Genomic DNA, 14,787 nt, shown 5'->3' on the forward strand with positions numbered 1-14,787 from the left:
TGAGGAGTGCCTCAGTCCCTTGGTTTGTAGCCACCTGCCACTTTCACTGCTTCTAATAAACTGACAAGAGGCTCTAGCATTATAGTTCCCATTCTTTTCTTCAGTTGAGACTTTACCATAGCTGCTACTGGCATTGCAGTGGAGCAAAGGAAATCTCCACTCCTACTGCCAGTTCCTTACAAAAAGGCAGAAAGGGGTTCTAATTCATCCCTTTTCATTCCACACCAAGGCCACTCTTCTAATCTTGATTTGTCCAGTCCTCACCTCCAGAATCCTAACATTTCCATCCCCAGCAACTGTGATGAAATATCCTTAAAAGTCCTAGATTGTAAATCTCATTTCAGTCTTTTGCATAAGCAGAGACCCATTGGTCTCTTTTAAAACTGTCAGCAGTTACTACTTGGAATGCACAGTACAGTGGGGAATATAATGGTTACTAAGACCCAATGCCTATACTATAAAATTACTGTCCAGTAGGCAAGCCAGATATGTGCACAAATGGGAAGGACAGAGCAGAAATACAGAACCACCTCTTCTTTAGACTCTAAATTAGAATCTCTTATTTTATTTTTATACATCTTTATTGGAGTATAATTGCCTCACAATGCTGCGTTAGTTTCTGTTGTACAACAAAGTGAATCAGCCATATGCATACATGTATCCCCATATCCCCTCTCTCTTGCGTCTCCCTCCCACCCTCCCTATCCCACCCCTCTAGGTCGTTGCAAAGCATGGAGCTGATCTCCCTGTGCTGTGCCGCTGCTTCCCACCAACTATCTATTTTGCATGTGGTAGTGTATATATGTCCATGCCACTCTCTCACTTCGTCCCAGCTCCCCACTCGCCCCCCCCCCCGCCCCCTCACCCCGTCCTCAAGTACATTCTCTATGTCTGTGTCTTTATTCCTGCCCTGCCACCAGGTTCAGCAGTACCACTTTTTTTTAATTCCATATATATGCATTAGCATATGGTATTTGTTTTTCTCCTTCTGACTTACTTCACTCTGTATGACAGAGGTCCATCCACCTCACTACAAATAACTCAATTTCATTTCTTTTTATGGCTGAGTAATATTCCATTGTACATATATGCCACATCTTCTTTATCCATTCATCTGTCGATGGGACATTTAGGTTGCTTCCGTGTCCTGGCTATTGTAAATAGTGCTGCAGTGAACATTGTGGTGCATGTTTCTTTTTGAATTATGGTTTTCTCAGGGCATTGTTCTCAGCCATTGTTCTAAATTAGAATCTCTTTTAAATGTATAAAAGCTATGCATTGGTTGGTCCTGGTGGAGGAAACTTCTTAAATCCCATTTGAGGAGTAGAATTAGGATTTGTCTTCCCTTGACCTAGAAAATTGGTTAAGACAAGTGGTAAGCAGAATAATGGCTCCTCAAAGATGTCCACATGCTAATTCCCAGAGCCTGTGAATGCATACCTTACATGGCAAAAGGGACTCTGCAGATGTAATTCAAGTTAAGGACCTTGAGATGGGGAAATTATCCTGGATTATCCAAGTGGGCTCAATCTAATCATGAGTCCCTAAAAGTGGAAGGGAGGGGGCAGAAGAGTTGGCTCAGAGAGATGAGGCAGAAGAAATTAAAAGCAGAAAAAGGACTCAATCCATTGTTGCTGGCTTTGAAGATGGAGGAAGGAGGACGTAACCCAAATGCAGTTGGTCACCAGAAGCTGGGAACAGCCCTCAGCTGACAACCATCAAGAAAACAGTCCTACAACTGCAAGGAACTGAATTCTGCCAACAACCCAAATGAGCAGGAAACAAATCCTCCCCTAAAGCCTCCAGAAAGAAACAAACCCCTGTCAACACTGATTTTAGGCTGGTGGGACCCATGCCAAAACTGCAACCTACAGAACTGTTTGATGATAAATTGGTGATGTTTAAACCTCTAAATTTGTGGTAGTTTGTTATGATGGAGAGAAAAATATAAGGGTGGGAGGGTGAAGGAGAAAAATAACTTTATCAAAGTTCAGATTTCTTACAAAATCTTAAAAATGCTTTGTGCATGCTTTAGAGATATGAGAATAGGAGAAAAAAAACAAAAAAACAAAAAAACCCTGTATTCTGAATGGGCCTGGGGAAAAAAGTAATTGGTTGGAAACCAATGGCAGCAACAGAAAGGAGGCAAGTAACCAATGAATGAGAAATTTGCTCATGTGAGGCTATTGCTTTCTGCTTACTCAAAAGAGCCTATCTTTGTCCATCACATACTCTTCCTAAAGCCAAAAACAGGGAAGTAGAGGAAGAGGATTGTGAAGGAAAATCCCCACTTTTACAGCTTATCAAATTCATTATAGGGAGATTGTTCTTGTTAAGGCCTCCTCCCTGGAATTATATGTCACCTGGCTAAGAAGACCTTGTGTTTAAAAAAAAAAAAGCTATTCAATGAAACACTGAAGAACAGCTACTATACTTTATTCAACTCTCAGCCTCAAGAGATTCTCTATAGCAACACAGGGTCACCTTTGCTAAGTTACAGATAACACAAAGTATTGAATAAAAGTCAAATTGTGGAAGGAAAGATTAGGGGCTGAAGCCTGAGTGCTTATTTCCTTTTACATCCTAAAATCAATGTAAGCTAAGCTTTGTGAAAAAGACCAGTTTCTTACAAAACAAACACCCTATTTTAGAGGACACATGGCCATCCAATTTAAAGATTATATTTCCTAGCTTCATTTGCAGTTAGATGTAGCCATGTGATCAGATTCTAGCTGGAGAGAGGCATGAAACTTGAAATAATGTGTGTGACTTTGAGGGAGAAGTACATTTCTTTGTTTTTTGCCTCTCTTATTTTGAATTTTCTTGTTTCCTATAGTTAAGCCTAAACATAGTGCTATCTTACCTTATTCCAGTTACCTGCACAGATAAATGGGAATGAATCAGATATTGGCCATAAACTTTTTTTTTTTTTTCAATTCTCTACATAAAACACCTAAAGCTTCTTATTGGACTAAGACTACATAAAACAATATTTAAAACCACATTTGTTGGGGCTTCCCTGGTGGCGCAGTGGTTGAGAATCTGCCTGCCAATGCAGGGGACACGGGTTCGAGCCCTGGTCTGGGAAGATCCCACATGCTGCGGAGCAACTAGGCCTGTGAGCCACAACTACTGAGCCTGCGCGTCTGGAGCCTGTGCTCCGCAACAAGAAAGGCCACGACAGTGAGAGGCCCGCACACCGCGATGAAGAGTGGCCCCCACTCGCCACAACTAGAGAAAGCCCTTGCACAGAAACGAAGACCCAACACAGCCATAAATAAATAAATTAATTAAAAAAAAATAAAACCACATTTGTTTTTGGAATTAGTGATGATGGTGTTACCATATACTAAAAATATACTAAATACCACTGAATTATATACTTTAAAAGTGTGAATTTTATGATATGTGAATTATATCTCAAACTTATTTAAAAAAACATGTTAAAATGAATCATTCAGTGAAAGAGCATTAAATATTTAAATTTTTAAATTAAGTTTCAAATTTAATTAAAACTACCATTTCTGTGGGATACAAGAATTATTTATTAAATATCTGAAACATAAAACTTTAACATAGATCCAGATGCTTTAACTTGTTACTATTCTGATATCCCCCTTTAAGTTTGCTTCTATTTTATTATTATTCATTTCCAGATTCAGATTTTGCATTACTTTGGAGAGCATATTATCATCTTTTTTATCTCCTGAAGCAGCCCCTTTGCTGAGGGCTTCTTCTGCTACAATAAAAAACTGTTCAGTTGGTTGAAGAATGCTTACTCCATAGCCATTGTTGTTGTAAATATGATTATTGGTCATCTTCAACTTGGGTGCTGGAAGAACCTGTTAAATTATTCAAGGAAATTAGTTTTTCAATTTCTATAAAAATAAAATATGAACTAATGAACATCTCATAAACTCTAGAACTTATTCTTGAGTTTACACATTTCTTTAGAACAACTGAATCTCTCAGTTTTGAACAAGTATTATTTTCCTCACACTGGATTAATGTAATACTAACTACAAAAAGTTTTAATATTAAATGGAGTTTTCGGGCTTCCCTGGTGGCGCAGTGGTTGAGAATCTGCCTGCTAATGCAGGGGACACGGGTTCGAGCCCTGGTCTGGGAAGATACCACATGCCACGGAGCAACTAGGCCTGTGAGCCACAACTACTGAGCCTGCGCATCTGGAGCCTGTGCTCCACAACAAGAGAGGCTGCGATAGTGAGAGGCCCGTGCACCACGATGAAGAGTGGCCCCCACTTGCCACAATTAGAGAAAGCCCTCGCACAGAAATGAAGACCCAACACAGGCATAAATTAATTAATTAATTAAAAAAAATTTTTTTTTTAAAAATGGAGTTTTCAATTTTATCCATTATTGATAAAGACAACTGATTCTAGATGGGGATACAGCAATATCCCATGAAGCTGACTTTTTAATATAACATGATAAATATGAAAATAATTTCAGATAATGAAAATGCTAAAGATGAAAATAATTTAATGATATGTAAATTAGTGTTCTAGGGAAAACTTCATTAACTATACGAGTCTAGAGAGGGACCTAGAAAGGTAGAATTTATAGAAGTAGAAAGGAATGGGAAGGCATTTCACTTATAAATTATTGCTATTAATGTTTTAATTGGTTAGCTTAAATTATTTTACAAAGTTTGAAAGTAAGACTTAAAATATTTAATATATTTATCCTCTTAATTTGCTTTACCTTGGAAAATGTATTACAAGTCTGCTCAATGAAAAAACATTTATAAGAGAACTTCCCTACTTTCTCATATTCAAAGTTATTTACTAAGAATTTAAGTTGAAATTATTAAATAAGACTAAACTTGTTTCCTATCAACCATCATTTAAACCATATTTTAATTACTTGTACCATACTTTTCCAAATCAACAATAACATTTAGACTAAAATTTAAGACTGAAGGTATCTTTCTAATAATTATTTATAATTCTTACAACAATTCTATGTTAAAAAATATGAAAATACCTTCATATTAACTCCACCTAAGGTGCTTTTTGAACTGTCAGTTGTTCTGAGGTTATTACAGTGATGAATTTCATTCCTTTCCAAAATAGCTATGCTTCCAGGATACAGTTCAACACCAGCACCCTGTAAATTAAAAGCAAATAAAACAATCTATAAAACACATGCACCTCTCCAAAATTTTCTTTAGATTTGAAAACTGTAATTCTATATTAGCAATCTAAACACACTAAGTTATATGAAAATACATGATAGTGCAAACAACAATTTTGTGGAGATAATGTTTAAAACAAACTGTGTCAGAGAATCATTAGGCCTAGAAGGAAGGTTGAAGTCATATGGCGTATAACATTGCTCTCCTACCCAAATCAAGTCTTAGAAGGGAGTCAAAGATCTCTTTAAGCAATTATTTTCAATAGTTATAAAAATTCATTTATATATACTCTAAATCCCTCATAATTCTGCTTAAGTATTTCCTCATTTTAGTGGGAACTAAGAAAAAGTCATTCTATAAAAAGGTCTTATTTTTCTGCTTCCTTTAATCTTTTTTTCATTCAATTTTCTAGTCCTTTAATGGTCTTTGTGATTGTTATCTTTAGACTCAAGCTGTCAGAACTAATCACAATACCTTACAGCAATGTCTGATAGCTTATAAGTACTTATATCTTTTTAAGTAAACCATCAAGTAACTAACTCATGATCTGTTTTACAGCCACTGATTCCTAGATTTTTAAAAAAATCACACATAAACCAAAACTAGTAATTTCTTACTTTGGACTTAGGCAGTTTACTTTTCCTAAGTGTACTAAGTGTATAATGACACACTTATACTTGTCCTCATTTTATTTACTTTTATCAGTTTCTAAGTTTAATTATAATTCAATTCAAAGATAAAATAATTGTTACCCTTTGTTTCCAAATTAAGATCACTCAAAGTTATCAATAGCCAAATAAACCCATAAGTTTTATAAAATAAAATACCTGGGCACCAGTTATTTCACTGTCTGTAATTGTCAAAGCAGCTCCTGTAAGAACACACACTCCTGTTCCTTCACATTTTAATACACAGTTTTCTAGGGTCATGTGACCAGACTCCACCACCACAATACCATCAACTGTCCCTTGTTGTATCAAAGATAGATGCATTAATTTCACATTATCAGCTTTGGACACCACAAAACTGTCATAAGAAGGTTCAGAAGTAATCATAATTTCCTCTCGCTTTCCAATTCCTGATGTATAAAGACAAAAATACATAATTAAATCAGTACTCCCAAAGCTTAAAGCCCTTTAGCCATTCAATAATACTTGCTCTTACTAAGTTTTTTTCACACATTTTTAATAAGTAACATCTGTAATTATTCAGTCAACTAATTAGATACTTAACTATAATGTAGTCTTTTGTCCTTATTTGATGCCATGATGCAAGAATCTGGGTTTATAATCAATCTAAATGTACCTATGGTACTTATTCAACATACTCCTTCCACTTTATATTTCCCTATATTATATAGTGAGCAGTCATCTACAAAATGTGTAAGATACAAAAAGTATCTTACCAAAACCTGGTTTCAAAACCATTACAAATTACCATAACGAAAAAGACAGGCAGAGACTTGAATTAGGTTACAAGATTAATGTAATCATATCCATAATTTTGTTCTAGAGTAGTCTGAGCAATCATCTAAACTTAACATCAGTCCAAAAATAAGGGGTTGGATCTTTAAGAAGACTACCAATTTTTAAAATTACAAATATGATCCTTATTACACATATAGTTCAGCAAAATATAACTGATTACAGTCATCAAAATCTAGTGAAAATTTTGCTCAATTTTTGAATTGATAGCAAAGTTTAAGTAATCTGTCTTTTCTTTTGGCTAGACAAGGGGAATAACCTTACTTTAATGTAAAAGGGCAAAATTAAAGTCACTAAATATGTTCAGAACCTAAAAGAAATTTAGTAAACTCTGCTTTTTACTTGTATTTTAGTGAGTTTGCATGTGAATTAAACTTTTTGAGAAAATGCTGAGGATATTTTAATATAGCCTCACATTTAGGTTTTCCTACTAGAGTGCTATGAAGTGCTATGGAGACAGAGGAGAAAAAAGTAGTTTAGATAAAAATATAGAGCTAATAGAAGATACTGTGAACTGATTTTTTTTTCTGATTTTGATTATTTATTTAGAATCTCTGCTTGTAGTGCTACATTATCATGGGGAAAAAGTGGTCTCATTGATTGATTTGCTCTGGTACAGTATGTCCAAACGAGGTCACCTGTACAGATAATATACTACTGAACAGGTGAGAAAATCTTAATTGTAAAAGGCACATAAGGGATTTTCATGAAACATAAAACCCTGTTCTAATTTCTAGTAATCTGATTAACCATGTTTATAATATACAGTTTGTCCAGCATACATTGCTGTTAAAAAATTGCAAAGGATGCCTTGCTAACCCTTTATAACGATGTCATCAGTCAATAAAGCAAGATTTACAGCTTGATATTCTCCTGGAAAAATAACTACTGTATCTCCACTATAACAACTATCCAAAGCCAAATCCAAATCATCATGCTGTTGAAGAAGTGTGTCTGAAGATAAGTCCTTTACCTGAAAAAAAGAAATAAAAAAATAGGTCAAACTGAAACAGGTCATTTTAATCAGTTAACTCATTGGTAACATGTGCTTTTCCCAAAGACTTACTTTTTATAGGTAGTGCTCTGTAAATACTGTATGTATTTATGTTCATTAAATGCTCAAAGTATCAGTCCATCAATTAAGGAATGATGAAAAGGGATTTTCTCATTACAATTATATTCACTAGTGAATGATTACAATCACTAGTAATTTTACAGCTATTAAATACAGCCAGAAGTCATATTTTGACCTTTACATATTACCTCCTAAGCCTCACAACAGTCCTTTGAGGTAAAGTATTATTATACCCTTGTAATGTTAAGAAACTGAAACTCGGTGAGAGTAAATGATTTGCCCACGGACACGGAGTTAGTGGGTGGTGAAGCTAAGTTTTAGATCTAGGTCTTGATGACACCAGATCTCTTTCCTACTGGAAACTACTACTTTGTTTTAACTCAAACTGACCCTAAAATTTTGGTAAACCAACAAAAATTTATATATTAAAGATTCTAGAACTAAAATCAAAAAATTACCAGAAATTTGCACTGGGAGTAGGAAAGGGGAGAGAACTTCATTATTAGTGCCATGAAGAATGAGGAACTTTAAAAATAAAATCTGGTAACTAAAAATATACTCTGAAAAAGTGCCTATTCTTTTATCCCAATAGAAATGGCATCATCATTCATATATTTTTTTCTTATTATATAAGAGGCACTTATTATAAAAAACAGAAAATGAAACAAAGCATAACAAGAATGGAAATTTTAACCTAAATAAAATATATTTATATAGATATTTTCTTCTTGTCTTTTTCCCATGTGTATATTCATTTATTCATAATACCAATGTATCATACCATAGATGCATATGGTTTTGAATCCTGATTTTTCTCATTACATTATATCACATTTCCCCATGTCTTTAAATATTTTTTCAAAGCCTAAATTTTTTTTTTTAATTGGGGGTATAGTTGTTTTACAATGTTGTGTTAGTTTCTACTGTACAGCGAAGTGAGGTGGAGTTCCCTGTGCCACATAGCAGGTTCTCATTAGTTATCTATTTTATACATATTAGTGTATATATGTCAATCCCAATCTCCCAGTTCATCCCACCCACCCCCTTCCCCCCTTGGTGTCCATATGTTTGTTCTCTACGTCTGTGTCTCCAAAGCCTAATTTTTATGAGTTACATAATAATACATCATACAGATGTGTCATAATTTATATTATGATCTTCTTACCCTCATTTAGACAGCTTACAATTTTTTTCAATATTACAAAAATAATACCACAAATAAATCATTATGCACATCTCTAGTTATTTCTTTAGGATAAACTAGATTGAGAATTACTAAGTCAAAAGGTATAAAACATTTTAAGCCTCTTGGATACATATTGCTAAACCACCCTCCAAGAAAGTTTAACCAATTGAAACTTGGTCTGAGAACTCACTTTTCTGCAAGCTCATCATGGGGTATCTTTTAAATGTATAAAAATATTTGCCATTTTAATAGGCTCACTGCTTCATTTTAATTTTCTTTGATAAGCAGGAGTGAACATTTTTTTCCAGATATAGATATGAAACTCTTATAATCCTCACTAAATCAGCAAACCAATACAGTCATTTGTGCTTGTATTACATCTTACATACTCTAAATACTTCTGTAGCAGACAGTACAAGGACTACCTCTGTAAATACTTTGGAAGAACTCTAGAATACATCTCATTTATATATATATATATAAATTTTTTTTGGCCATGCCATGTGTGCGGCTTGCGGGATATTTGTTCCCTGACCAGGGATCGAACCCATGCCCCCTGCAGTGGAAGCGCAGAGTCCTAACCAGTGGACTGCCAGGGAATTCCCATCATTTATATTTGCCTTATTCACTGAAACAGGAAACACGAGAAAAATGTTTGATGGGGGAAGATAATGAGTTTAATTTTGGTGCCAGTTAAATTGAGGTACCAGTGGAGTCACTCAGAGATATCCAGTAGACCATCTATATAAGGATCTAGAATACAGGACTGAAATCTGACAAGGTATAAAGATCCTAGAATTGGTTACTTGTATGATAATTCAAGCATGGGAATGGGTGAGATTAGCTATAAGAATGTATAAAAAGGAAAAGGTAGCACCCTTGTACAGAACACTGAGGAATAACATTTAAAGGACAGGCAAAAACAAGATGTTACAAAGAAAACTGAGGAGTGGCCAAAGAGGTGGTAAGAAAATCAGATCAAGATGTCATGAAAGGAGGAAGTAGTTGATCATGTCAAATGCTGCTGAAAGATTAAAAGAGACGGTAATTCCTACTACATTTTGCCACAGCTTGGTCCCACATGACCACAAGAGCATTTTCACTGGTATTCTGGAGGCAGAAACCAGATCACAGTGAGTAGAGGCATGAATGGGAAAGAAGGAAAGACAAGTGCAGCCAAATATTTCAAGAAGTTTGGCTCTGCAAGGGAAGAGACAAAGATGTGGTATTTAGGGTAGATATTGTTTTGTTATTTAAGATAAAACAGAATTGAGCATCTCCCAATGCATTCAGGAAGGACAGAGCAGAGAGAAAGATACAAGAAAGAGGTGACATCCTGGAAATAGTGGAGTAAAGAGCTCCAAGAATTAGTTCTTCTTCTAAAGCAAACAAATTGGCAAAAATCGACAGAATCAATGTTTTTTGTAACTCTGAAATCTAATTAAACATAGCAGCCAAGGAAGTGCTAGATGAAGAGATTGTTAAAATTCAGTAAGAAAGTGTTCTGGTGTTTTTACTTACTTGCCTAACCATACCCCATTCTCCAGACTGGCAGCAGTTGAGTGAATAGCAACAGCCCATATTTCTGATGTGGCTTGCTGGCACTGGGATGGGTGAGGGGTGGGGGAAATAGGGACCTTATTCTCAAAAAATTGTGACTGTGCATTTTGACCTGTCTGATGATCAGTATCTCAGGAGAGGGACTGGCAAAGAAACTGACCTTTGTTTCACCTCCCTCAGGATGGAGCAGCTTTATAAGTAGCATCTGATGAAAGCATTTAAAGACATACTCTACCCAAAGCTACCTGGGACAAAGGATGAAGGAAGGGCAAGGAAAAGCCTACAAATGAGGAGGCTGAGGAGGAAGATTCTTGGGGGAATAAGAGCTACGTTATATACTGGGGAATCTACAGTAAAATGCACAATCTCAGGGATGGATGCATACTCAGAAGAGATCTGTAAAGACCTTAGGCTTGTGCTTCTGGCTGATCACTGGGCCCTGTGCAAGCAGGAGGTGAAAACTAAGGCAGAGTTGTAGGCAGCCTGGCTTAGTTTGAAGGAGTGCCTCAACTCAGAGCTAATCTGCAAAGACAAGGAGTTTTTTGGGTTTTTTTTTTCTTTTTAGCTGCAGGTGTTTAGGGAAATTTCTGTCAGGTCACTGACTAACTGCTGAGATAACAGAGACTTCAGCAGCCACACACGAAAAAGAATAGAGCCTTTGCAAAAACAGTTTGGAAAATTCACTAAACGTATGGACAACTGCAGTCCTAAACAACCAATACAGCAAACCCTGGGGATGGGGTAGAATCCAATTTCCAGAGTTACCACATTATAATATTAAAAATACCCAGTTTTCAACAAAAATTATAAGACATACAAAGAAACAGGAAACTATGGCCCATTCACAGGCAAAAAAGAAATTGACAGAAACCATCTCTGAGGAAGTCCAGTAAAGACTTTGGACTTACCAGACAAAACTTTAAATCAACTGTCTTAAATAGCCTCAAAGAGCTCAAGGAAACCATGGATAAATAATTAAAGGAAACCAAGAGAACAACAGATGAATAAATAGAGCATATCCATAAAGGGATAAAACTTATAAAATGGAACCAAATAGAAATTCTATAGCTGTACAGTAAATGTACAAAAAAGTACAATAGTTGAAATGAAAAACTCACTAGAGAGGTTCAATATCAGATCTGAGCAGGCAGAAGAATAACAAACTTGAAGATAGAACAGTTGCAATTATCGAATCTAAGGAGCAGAAAGAAAAATGAACAAAGTTGAAAGGACCAGTGGTATTCCATCAAGAACACCGATATTATAGGAATCCCGGAAGAAGAGAGAAAGAAAAGAGCAGAAAGAATATTTGAAAAAAATAATGGTTGGAAACTTTCCAAATTTGTTGAAAGATGTGAATCAACACATCCAAGAAGCTTAATGGATGCAGAATAAATACAAAGAGATCCACACCAACATACATTATAATCAAACTGTTGAAAGCCAAAACAGAGAATCTTGAAAGCAGCAAGAGAGAAGCAATTCAATATGAACAAAGGATTGGCAGTAAGATTAACATGATTTCTCATCAGAAACCATGGAAGCCAGAAACCAATGAGATGACATATTTAAAGTGCTGAAAGGGGGAAAAAAAAACTATCAACCAAGAATTCTATATCTGGCAAAACTATCCTTCAAAATAAAGAAAAACTTAAGACATTCCCAGATAAACAAAGGCTGGATCTTCCCTGTGCTAAAGGGAGTCCTTCAGACTGAAGGAAAAGAACACTAGATAGTAACTCAAAGCCATATGAAGAAGTAACTCCAGCAAAGGCAGCAAATACATGGGTAAATATAAAGCCAGTACTATTATAATCTTGGTTTGTAACTCCTTTTCTTTGTTTCCTGTACGATTTAAAAGAGCAATGCATAAAACAATTATAAATCCATGTTAATGGGCAGACAATGTATAAAGATGTAATTTGTGACAATAGCAACATAAAGTAGGAATGGAGCTGTAAAAGAGCAGAGTGTTTATGTGCTATTGAAGCTAAGTTGGTATCAATCCAGACTAGATTGTTATAAATTTAGAATGTTAATTGTAATCTCCATGGTAACCACTAAGACGATAACTAAAAATATACGGAAAGGAAATGAGGAGTGAGTCAAACAAAACACTAGAAAAAACTCATCAAATACAAAAGAATATGACATATAGAAATAAAATGGCAAATGGCAGAAGTCCTTTCTTATCAGTAATCACTTCAAATGTAAATGGATTAAGATCACCAATTAAAAGATAGAGACTGGTAGAATGGATAAACATGATCCAAGTATATAATGTCTACAACGGACTCACTTTAGATCCAAAGACACAAATAAATTAATAGTAAAAGGATAGAAAAAGACATTCCATACAAATAGTAACCAGAAGAGAACTGCAGTGACTATACTAATATTAAACAAAATAGACTTTAAGTCAAAAGTTTTTACCAGAGACAAAGAAGGACATTATATATTGACCAAAAAGAATTTATTCATCAAGAAGATATAATAAGCACGTATGCAGGAAACAATGAGGCCCCAGGATATACGAAGTAAACACTGGCAGAGCTGAGGGGAGAACTAGACAGTTCTACAATAATATAATAGTTGAAGACTTCCATACTCCATTTGCAATAATGACTAGTACATCTACAGAAGATCAATAAGGAAACAGGATTTGAACAACACTATAATTCAGCTAGACCTAATACACACAGAACTCAACACAGAAGAATACATATTCTTCTTAATTGCACATGGAACATTCTCCAGGATACACCATATGATAAGCTACAAAACAAGTTTCAATAAATGTATCCTCTCTGACCACAATGGAATTGATTTAAAAAAGAATAACAGCAGGAAAAACTGGAAAATTTACAAATATGTGGAAGTTAAACAACATTCTTAAACAACAAATGGGTCAAAGGAAACCCAAAGAAAAAATGAGAAAATGCTTTGAGGTGAATGAAAACAACACAACATACCAAAACTTATGGGATGCTCAAAGCAGAGTTTAGAGTGAAATTTATAGTTATAAATGCTTACATTAAAAAAGAAAGATCTTGGGGACTTCCTTGTTGGTGCAGTGGTTGGGAATCCACCTGCCATTGCAGGGGACACAGGTTCGAGCCCTGGTCTGGGAAGATCCCACATGCCACGGACCAACAAGGCCCGTGCACCACAGCTGCTGAGCCTGCGCTCTAGAGCCTGCGAGCCACAACTACTGAGCCCGTGTGCCACAACTACTGAAGCCATCGTGCCTAGAGCCCGTGCTCTGCAACAAGAGAAGCCACCGCAATGAGAAGCCCGCGCACCACAATGAAGAGTAGCCCCCACTCACCACAACTAGAGAAAGCCCGCGTGCAGCAATGAAGACCCAATGCAGCCAAAAATAAAATAAATAAATTTTAAAAAAGAAAGATCTCAAATCAGTAACCTAACTTTATATCTTATGGAACTAGAAAAAGAAGAACAAACTAAATCCAAAGTCACCAGAAGAAAGAAAATAATAAAGATTAGAGCAGAGATAAATGAAATGGAGAACAGAAAAACAACAGAATTAATGAAATCAAAAGTTGATTCTTTGAAATGATCTATGAAATTGACAAACCTTTAGCTAAACTAAGAAAAAAGGGAGAAGGCAAAAAATAACTAACATCAGAAATGAAAGTGGAGGCATTACTACTGAACTTCTAGAAATAAAAAGGATTATAAGAGAATATTATGAACAAATGTACACCAACAAATGCTCCAGTCTCATACCAACAAAATGAAGTGTACAAATTTCTAGAAATACACAAATTACCAAAACTGAGTCAAGAAGAAATAGAAAATCTGAACAGACCTAGAACAAGTAAAGAGATTGAATCAGTAATCAAAAACCTCAGAACAAAGGAAAATCTAGGACCAGATGGCTCCATTAGTAACGACTACAAAACATTTAAAGAATTAACACCAATTCTTCTCTCCAATTCTTCCAAAAACAGGAGAGAACAATTCCTAACTCCTTCTATGACGCCAGCATCCTCTGATAACAAAGCCAAAGACACCAGAAGAAAACTACAGACCAATTTCCCTTATGAATATAAATGCAAAAATCCTCAACATATTCTAGCAAGCCAAACCCAACAGTATTTTAGGAGTTATACACCATGACCAAGTGGGATTTATCCCAGGAATTCAGGGGTAGTTTAACATATAAAAATCAATCAATGCTACATTAATAAAATGAAGGGGGGAAAGAAATTACAGGATCATCTCAATTGATGTATAAAAAGCATTTGACAAAATCCAATACCTTTTCATTATAAAAACCACTCAAAAATTAGGAATAGAG

General features: G+C 35.4%; 1 protein-coding gene across 1 annotated transcript in view; it reads right to left on the reverse strand.

Annotated features, from left to right (window-relative positions):
• Window positions 1-3,590: 3,590 nt before the first annotated feature.
• The window catches only part of SHCBP1L (SHC binding and spindle associated 1 like), a 44,289-nt gene continuing 33,092 nt past the window's right edge, over window positions 3,591-14,787 (reverse strand). Inside the window, exons 8-11 of the mRNA XM_059937620.1 lie at window positions 7,462-7,615; window positions 5,986-6,236; window positions 5,008-5,130; window positions 3,591-3,842 (exon numbers count right to left, since the gene is read on the reverse strand). Coding sequence (XP_059793603.1) covers window positions 3,591-3,842; window positions 5,008-5,130; window positions 5,986-6,236; window positions 7,462-7,615 — 780 coding nt within the window. The remainder of the gene's footprint in view (window positions 3,843-5,007; window positions 5,131-5,985; window positions 6,237-7,461; window positions 7,616-14,787) is intronic.

Source organism: Balaenoptera ricei, chromosome 1 (assembly GCF_028023285.1).
Source record: "Balaenoptera ricei isolate mBalRic1 chromosome 1, mBalRic1.hap2, whole genome shotgun sequence".
Lineage (NCBI taxonomy): Eukaryota > Metazoa > Chordata > Mammalia > Artiodactyla > Balaenopteridae > Balaenoptera > Balaenoptera ricei.